The sequence below is a fragment of the Fistularia commersonii genome, chromosome 28 (assembly GCF_037954325.1).
Source record: "Fistularia commersonii isolate RoL2024-O1a breed Wild chromosome 28, RoL_Fcom_v1.0, whole genome shotgun sequence".
Lineage (NCBI taxonomy): Eukaryota > Metazoa > Chordata > Actinopteri > Syngnathiformes > Fistulariidae > Fistularia > Fistularia commersonii.
In genome coordinates, this window is record NC_141311.1 from 3,974,259 (window position 1) to 3,983,476 (window position 9,218).

The 9,218-nt window shown below is 48.4% G+C and overlaps 1 protein-coding gene across 1 annotated transcript; it reads right to left on the minus strand.

Moving 5' to 3' along the window:
* Positions 1-241: 241 nt before the first annotated feature.
* On the minus strand, positions 242-8,749 carry metrnla (meteorin like, glial cell differentiation regulator a). The gene is made up of 4 exons (XM_086175930.1): positions 8,354-8,749; positions 6,059-6,447; positions 1,244-1,303; positions 242-1,150 (listed from the first exon to the last, which is right to left on the minus strand). Exons 1-4 carry the CDS (start codon positions 8,455-8,457, stop codon positions 837-839), a joined length of 867 nt encoding a protein of 288 aa, XP_086032056.1. The 5' UTR covers positions 8,458-8,749; the 3' UTR covers positions 242-836.
* Between the last annotated feature and the right edge of the window lie 469 nt (positions 8,750-9,218).

The window sequence follows — 9,218 nt, forward strand, 5'->3', positions numbered from 1 at the left end:
CTGCCCGTACCGAATATTCTATTATATCTGATCTGATTTGATCCGCTACGTCCATCGGAGTCCAGATGTGAGATATTACACTTGGGCGTAGCGGCATTTTTTCAGAAAATTCTCAGTTCACATCATCCCTTGCAACAATAAATGACATATGCACACCATACAGGCGGGCCACAATTTAAATCGCGAGGTAAGCTGACAGGAATCTGTTATTTATTTTACATATAAACACCACACACATGTATGTGTTTCCAAGGAAAAAAAAGCTTTAATTCTCAAGGGCAAAAAGATTTTAGCTTTTTTTTTTTTTTTTTTTTTTTTTTTGGCAAATTATTTGACAACCGTTCCGCCTGAAATCCAAAGAAATTCAGACATTCAATTTCGAATTCCTTTTTTTTTTTTTTTTTTTTAAACAAAATAAAAATAAGAGTCTTTCACTTAATATATTTCTGTCATAAGAAACAACTTCAAAACTGTACATCGGGTTTTTTTTTGTTTTTCTTACAAAGCGCGTGGAGCTTCAAAATATACAACGTTTATTCACATTTTATACAAATAAAAAAAAATTAAAAAAAAAAAAAAAAAACATACGAAACGAGGGCGGGGGGGGGGAGGTCTGCTACATTAAAAAGGTGTGGGAGTCCAGCTCGCGTGCAGCTTGGCAACATTCACGAGCTCCGGTCTTTGTCTCCTCAGAGTCCCATGACAGCGGGAGACTGGAGAAGCTCCGCCATTGGGCCCCCCGTCTGTCGGGCTCCTCAGCGTGAACATTTGGTTCAGCTTTTCACCCCCATCCAGTGAGGACTGTCCAGTTTTCAATGCGCGAGCGGTCGAGCCTCTCAGTCGGTGTCTACATGGCAGGGGTTGTTCCCCTGCCGCTGCGCCTCGTGGTACAATCGCAAGAAGTCTTTGTAGCGCGGCGCGCAGCCCATCCACGCCTCCCCGAACCGCACCGTCCCCGTAAAGAGGAACTCCCCTCCGCCGGATTTCACCCCACACCGCAGGGGCATTTTGATTTGACCGGTCCAGGTCCGTACCCTCACGCCTCCGGATTTAAAAACCCGGGTCTTCTGTCTGTAGAGTCGGGTGATCTCTACGGTGACGGACGACTGTTCCTCCTCCTGCTCCACCTTCACGATGCTGCCCCGGGCCACTGGAAGCGCAAAGCGGCGCAAGATACCGGTTATGACTGTTCCTGGGCATCAACAAGAAGACAGCAGAACTTCGGCACGGAGCTGTGACTCACCAAAGTCTTTGGTGCAGACCGCCAGAAGCATTTCGGCGTCGCTGCAGGGCTGACAGGGCGCTGGACGGAAACAAAGAGAGGGGATTTGATCAGTTCGCTCCAGAGCCGCGAACAGAAAACGGGAAATGGCAGCAATTTCTCGAGCGGCGAGATAAACATCTCGCTGACCTCGTCGGTGCAGAACTTTCCGGCGACTTGCATGATTGTGCATTTGTGAATCAAAACCGGGGTGGCGGTATTTTCCATCCACCCCCCCCCCACCGCTCATAATTATTTGTAGAGCCTCAAGAAGCTACCCCGAGCTCTGGGTCTCACACCGCACCAGAGGGAGAGGAGCAAGATGCTGCAAGCAGACGTTAGGATCCACATTTTAGGATCCTGGTTTTTGGCAGGCCGCTGTCTTTTATGCTCCCAACTAGATGTGCTTTGCCATAAGACGTTTCCCTTAAAAGTCAATTAGCTCTGTTTTTGCCCAAAATTGCAATGTTTACCTAACCCTGACCGAGCTGCGCGGTTTGCCTTGATTGAAATCCAAGTAGCTTTGTTGTGCAGAACCACTAAGTAGCACATATTGACAGGAAGCGTGATTTATCAGAACGCTGGTCCTGGAACTGTGGTCTCTGAGACTGAAGGCCTGGCCCGGTATCGCTGCCAATTAAAAAAAAAAAAAAACCCTGACGACTGGAGTGTGTGTGTGTGTGTGTGTGTGTGCGTTTAATGCTTGAGGGTGCTGTTCAGCCGGCTTCGCCACCGTGACCGAAAACTGCTTGACGCTCCGTGAAAAACAAGGACCAGATGAAAAGGATAAAGCCGAGCGGAAGACGAAGAGTCCTCGCGCCTGACCTGAGCTGTGTTACTACTTAAGCGCGGAGCCTGCCGGGGACGCCGGGCGCGCATTTACAACTAGAACCGGAGCTTCCACGTGAAAGTGCACTCGTCGTGGAGACTCGACGGCAAACAAGAGACGGGGATAAAAATGAAAAGCCCTGCTCTTAAAGAGCTCGCCTCAGGCTTGACTTCACCTTTCACTGCCGGCTGTAAAGCGGCGGCCCGGCTGGCCCCGCACAAGAGTTTTACAGCAGGAGAAAGCATCCTAAATGAGAGCAATCAAGCCGGTGATTAGTTGACTCAGGTGGTCCTGCGTCCTGCCCGACCACGATGCCTTTATTGGCCCTTGACTTGCTCTGGGCCTCTCCTTCATGGCACATGAAGGGCCAGCTGGCGGCAGTGGGATTGCGGAGCGAGGGAGGGATTTGGAGTCAGCGCCGGGCTGAGGACGGGGTGGGGCCCCCTATACATTGAATTAGAGGATGAATGATTAAAAACAGGAAACTCTGGTGGATTTGATACACTGGAGCCGGCCAACATGGCGCTTCATAAATCACCGGTGGGAGTCGGTTCGCTGGAGATCACGACGATGCACGCGTTACTGTGGTATTCTGGGGATGGACTCTAAACTTTTTCTTTACCTTGGGAGAGGATCTCCAAAGAAGAAGAAGAGACAAAACCTATTTGTGTTATTTTTACAAAAAATCAAAAAGTTTTCCTAATTTTCCTATTGACCTTCATTAGATCATTAGATACGGTTGGATGTCTCTGTATGATGTCTAAATAAGAGGGTGAATGGTTGCATTTCTCTATATGACGTGTGAATGAAAGTTTCAAGATTTAAAGTGTTTATTATGCGCTGTATTGCTTGTATACATGTATTGCACTACGCATTGTATTGCATATATACATGTTTTATATTGCATAGATACATGTATCGTATTATTTATTGCATTGCATATATACGTATTGTATTATGCATTGTATTGCATATATATATGTATTGTATTGCATATATACATATATTTTATTATGCATTGTAATGCATCTATACATGTATCATATTATGCATTGTATTGCATATATACATGTATTGTGATACATATATACATGTATTGTATTGCATAGATACATGTATTGTATTATGTATTGTATTGCATATATGTATGTATTGTATTGTGTGCTGTATTGCATTTATACATGTATTGTATTGCATAGATACATGTATTGTATTATTTATTGCATTGCATATGCATGCAATACATAGACACATGTATTGTATTATGTATTACATTGCATATATGTATGTATTGTATTATGTATTACATTGCATATATGTATGTATTGTATTGTGTGTTGTATTGCATATATACATGTATTGTATTATGTATTGTATTGCATATACACATGTATTATATATTTCCGTGTACAATGACATTCGTACTTTGCTGTCCGCAGTGCACTTGGATATGTATTGAGAGGGTGAATGGGTGAATGTTTGTACGTTTCTATATGTGACCCGCCCCTTGGCCAATGACAGATATGTTCCAGCCACCCCGCAACCCTGAGTGCAGGATAAGCAGTATAGATAATGACTGAATGCATTCCTGGAATTGTGATAGTGGTCTGGTCCAATCAGCCTGGCCCCGCTAGCACTATTGATCTCCTTGATCCCAATAAGAATGTGCTGAGTGTTTAACTAACTTGAAGCATATAAACAACCTTGGCTGCTGAAGGTTTTTTTTTTGTTTTTTTTTGCCCTGTGGCATCTTTTGGACCGGAGGGGTATATTTAGCCATCCGTCGTGAGTCCGAGGGCACGGGGTTAAGAGGTAAGCATGTATTGATTCAGCTTGTCTAGCAAAACGAGGCGCTGCCGCATCAATAGAGAGGTCGAAGGTCAAACAGCCACAAGCTCAGGCAGCGCCAGAACAGCTGGAGAGCCAGGAGACTTCAGAACGGCCCACCTCACCCACGCCCTGGAGGCGGCTAGCAAAAGGGCTCTTTGAAGGGAGACTTCGCGTTGCCGTAGCATCAGCTGGAGCGGCGAGCCCGGCCCCAAACCCTCTGGTGTATTCCCCCTTTTTTTTTTTTTTTTTTTTTCTTCTTTTCCCCCAAAGAAGAGCCGAGCGGAGTTCGCGTGTCAGACATGAAATAGAACCGCAGGAATGAGCGGAGAGCAGAGTCAGCGTCTCTCCCCCGGCCAATGCACATGCACGATCAGAACCACTTCACAAGAACACCGAGGGATGGGAGGAGCGGGGAAGGAGGGGCGGAGGAGCATGATATAGTGTCCCTGCAACATCTGGGCCCCGATGAATTCCACCGTAATGGAGCACAACTCGCTAATACCGCTAAGCGCGGATGAAAACCACTTCAAACGGCCAGGAAGAGGAAGGGAAGATCTATGGAGGGAGGAGAGGAATTAGAGCTAATTCACAGACTGATAAATATGCAGGAGAGATGAGGATGTCAGAAATGGGGGAGGGGACTGACTTAAAAGCGGCGAGAGACGGAAAGAGGGAGCGAAGACGAACCGGCGAGACTCATTTCATCCCCGACATCTGGCTGGACGTGCGTCCTGACGCCGAGACAACTCCATTTCAACGCAGCGGGTCGGAAAGAGGATTCCGAAGGGGGCGGCGAGAGACGGGCCGAGATGAGAAGGAGCGGAGGAGCGATTAATCCGCCCTTCTAGCCTCGGATGACACGAGACCACTGTCTTTGAGAATCACGCCAGCGCCGTCTCGGGCGGCCACATCATAGCGCCGCGTCGCGTCCCAGAGCGGGGAGCATTGATGTGGTGGAAACAGATCCGAGCTCCGACCTCCGCTTTTAACCCTCTCCCTCCCTTCTGCCGTGCCAGATAATGATACAGGATGTGGAAACGCTAACTCCAGAGAGCCATAAAAACACATGCGGGGCTTGATACCGCTAATATTTCTCTTTAGGTTTGAAAAGGGGGGAGGGGGGGGAGAAATAACATGAAGCCGTGGGTCTGACGGTCACATTGTTTGAAAGTATGCAGGTTTGGCAGGTACGCAGCGGGAAAACACGCGGTTGTTTTTCCAGCGGAGGCCCGCCGCTCGGCCTCTCGCGCAAGTCAACAAAAAATATTATCAGAGGATTTTGACTTTTTTTTTTTGTGCGTTCGGACACCGAGACCGACCTTTTGATCCGGTAGAGACGGAGCGATGTGGGAAATAGACCCGATATTGCCGTGTTGGAACGATCGTCGAGTTTCCTACGATTAGAGTACGAGTTCATAAAAAGCTTTCGCCAGTAGGCGGCTCTAATCGGATCCCAGCAGAGACACGAAGGAGAAACATCCAGAACTGGGGTGGGCAAACTTTTTGCCTTAGGGGCCGCATCGGCTTTTAAAATCTGACAGACGGGCCGGGTCGGCACAAGATCCAATATATTAAAAAAAAAAAAAACACATTTGTTAACAGCCCATATCAGAGTCCTCTGACATTTGCTTTGAAAATAAAACCAGTTTGGTTTTGAAGGCTCTGACGTTTGCTTAAAAAAAAAAAAAAAAAAAAAACCCTCACTAACCCAAGCTTACTTTTCTGTATGTTTCCTGTGCATCGTGTATTTGCAAGTGTATTTGCAGTCCCTATGTCCTCTATTGTAAGTCGCTTTGGATAAAAGCGTCTGCCAAATGCAATGTAGTGTAATGTAATGTAATGCTTGCATTTCATGCACAAACCGTTTTTTTTCCCCTTATAGCTTCGTGTCCTGCTCATTCACAATAAAGGCTAAATCACAATTCAGCTCAGGAAGCTCCAAAAAATGAAATAATCTCCCGTTTTAGCCTCCACATTCGTTGATCGAATCATTCACGTCAAGTACAAACACTGTACCGATCTTTGGCGGGCCGGATTAAAAAGACCAACGGGCCAGATGTGGCCCGCGGGCCGTAGTTTGCCCGACCCCGATCTAGAAAGCTACATGAACTGCACGCGTGGAATAACTAGTAACTCACCTCCCAGAGAGGCCGCCTGCGCTCCCAGATTCTCGCTGGTCAGCTCATACTGGAACGCCGTGATCCGCCGGCTGATGTCCATGTGCGGCACGGCCTCGATGAAGAGCGCCCCCTCCTGAATGCCGAAGCAGTGCACCTTCCCCCGGGCCTGCTCCTGCTCGCGCAGCAGCAGGCGGAGCTTGCCGTTGCGGTCCAGGTAGATGTTGGTGCCGCGGGATTCTGCGGAGGGTTTGATACAGACAGAGAGGCGGGCGGCGGCGGGGGAGACGGTGTTGGGCCGGAGGTTGACGATGATGGCGCCCGTGGGGTAGAGCCACTCCAGGGAGCCTTGGGAGCAGCGCAGGTACACCTGTTCCACGTCCCTGGTGTGGCCTTCGTGAGTGAGACCGCTGGAAGACACAGACGGGAAGGATTGACGCTTTCAATAAAACAAATGGAATCAAAATACGAGTCTCTGTAAAGCAGCAAGACGTCATCTTCTGCTTCGAACCGTCTCGGAAATGATCCAAGAATTTTTCACTGACAGCGTGTGAAGGATTTATCATCTTAATTTATATCTAATTAAAAAAACACCCACAATTAAACGAGAAGTTAGTCGAGGTCAGCATCTCCTCTAGAATTCACTTCTAGTCTGCAAGGCATTAGTTACAAATGTGCAAGAAACATCTGTGTGGTTTTACAACCTCGAAGAATCGAAACTTTTGTTTTTTCCCCGTATGGAAGAAAAGAGTTGCGAGTGCAAATCCTCAAGAGCGGCGAAGTCCGTCCCTCTTGATAAAAAGGTTAAAAATGCTGTTTATATCATTTGACTGCCGGACGCCAGGTGACCTTCCGGAATGACCATCCAGCATCGGCGCCAAAATATTTATTATGTGACAAATCAAGCGCGTTCGCCCGCCTCTTTTACCGCTCAGCGAGCAAACGGCGTCCTCGGGGCCGAGCGTCTCGTACCGCGAAGTGAAAAACACTCAGCTTTTACGAAAAACCCATCTCTGACCTGCTGAATCACAAAAGAAAATGAAAACTAGCCTTCGGTCTGAAGACGGGCCTACGCACAAGACCGGCTGCATGACCAGTCACGAGCCGGAGCGACCGAAATGACCTCAGCTCCGACACACACTCCCCGCACCGCATTGTTGCTAGCGGGGCTTTGGCAGAACGCGGCGCTGGCAGGCTGCCTTCGGGAAGAGTTTCGGAGGCAGGAATTGATGAATAGACGGACAATGGGCCTGTGAGCAGACAACGGCGGCAACAGTAGCCGGGCTCGCTGCATGCAAGTGCAAATGCAGGTCACGCACCAAACCTCCCCTCGCTTTCAAGCCACCAAAGAGAGTGGAAGAGACTTGTCCGGGCAGCACTTCGGACTCTGGCGCCAGCGTGACCAAACGACTCCCTCCAGAACTTAATGCCTGGTCAGGGTTTAAAAACTCCAGTCTGTCAGTCACTCTGCGGCCGAGCCGGAGGCAGGAAGCCATCAGCGGTCCTCCGGCAGCGAACGCCGCCAAGCCGGTGGTTTGACTGGAAAGGAGAAACGCCCAGTTTCCTGAAAATGAGATGCTGAAATTCAAATTTACCATAGATCTAAAGTAATCCATGGCACATGCGGAGCATATGCAGCCGAGGCCTCCTCCTCCTCGGCATGCCTCTAATTAACTCCTTTCTAACTTCATCATTTCTGCATGCAATTAAAGGAGCTCTGCCGGAGTCCTGCTAATGAACAACAGATTATTGGTTAAGCAGAAGGGAGGAGGGGGATCTCAAAGCACAGAATATTGTCTATCCTTCTTCTTGACTGGAGGATGAAAACACACACAAAAAAAACGCACTGTTTCGGGCAGCAAAACAGATTTCAGCAGATGTTTGACTTGGGGAGGTGGTGGTGGGGATTTTGCTGCCTATGTTAAAGTGTTTAAAAGCATTAAGGTTAAAAAACTGGAAGGAAAGGGGAGGGAGGACAGTTCGAGAAGTCCCCTTTGTTATTTGGTGATGTGGAAAAAAGAAAAAAAAAAGGTGATCTTGAGATCTTCTGTTCCGTGTTTCTGAGGTATAATAACACGGTTGGATGTTCAACTTTCGAAAACAACCGTGTTTCGCCATTTGGGTCAGCCAGCATTCATCCCCTTGGTGCAAAACAAAAAAAAAAGAAAGAAAGAAAGAAAGAAAGTTTTGGGGTTTTTTTTCTCTTCCTAATCCGGCCGCCTGGGCTCGTAATCCCAAAACTTTCCCTCGCTTTCACCTGACCTAAGGGAAAATAAAAAGGGAAAAAAAAAAAAAAAAAAAAATGTAAATCCTCACCTGCCCTTCCAGCTGCACTGGTCGCTCGAATACTGGCAAAAAACGATCCGGCAGAGGAGAAGGAGAAGAAGCGGCGAGAAGGAGGCCGGCGCCGGAGCGATCATGTTGATCCCGCGGATCGCTTCGCCTCCTCAGCAGTGAAAGGGTGACCGTGCTCGCAGCCGCATGGCGCGTCCGTCCGCCGGCCGGTGGCTCCGCCGGGCGCCGCTCCGCGGGGATCCCGCTCCCCGCCCTGCGTGGACGTGCCGGTGTGGATGCAGGCTTTTTTTTTTTTTCCCCCACCCCACACACACACACACACACACACACACCGCCGTGGACGCTCCGCGTTGACAGCCCGACGGTAGGAAAATGCGCGACGGGTCGGGTACGCGCTCGGTGCAGCCCTCGGGACGCGCGTCCACGTCACACCCCTTCTGCGGGCGGCTCGGTGCGGGCGGTGCGTTCAAGGACGCTCACCGCCCTCCGATATTCGATTGCTCGGGTGTAAAAAAAAAACTCGCAAACGTGTATTTCGGGATTAAAATATAATCCCGGTCGCGTCCGTCCGGGTGGGGAAACATTTTACGGCCCTTTCGGGTCCCACGGAATATATCTTGTTATACATTTAGTAAAAGTAGGTAGAAATACAGGCATGAAAACACTGACGCAAACTTAAACAAACTTCAGGGGATGTACACACACACACACACACTAGCGTATGTGTGTATGTATATATGTATGTATGTATGTATGTATGTATGTATGTTTATGCGTGTGTGTGTGTGTGTGTGTGTGTGTGTGTGTGTGTGTGTGTGTGTGTGTGTGCGTTTGTGTGTGTGTGTGACTACGCATGGGTGTATTAAAGTATATGTGTGTGAATGTG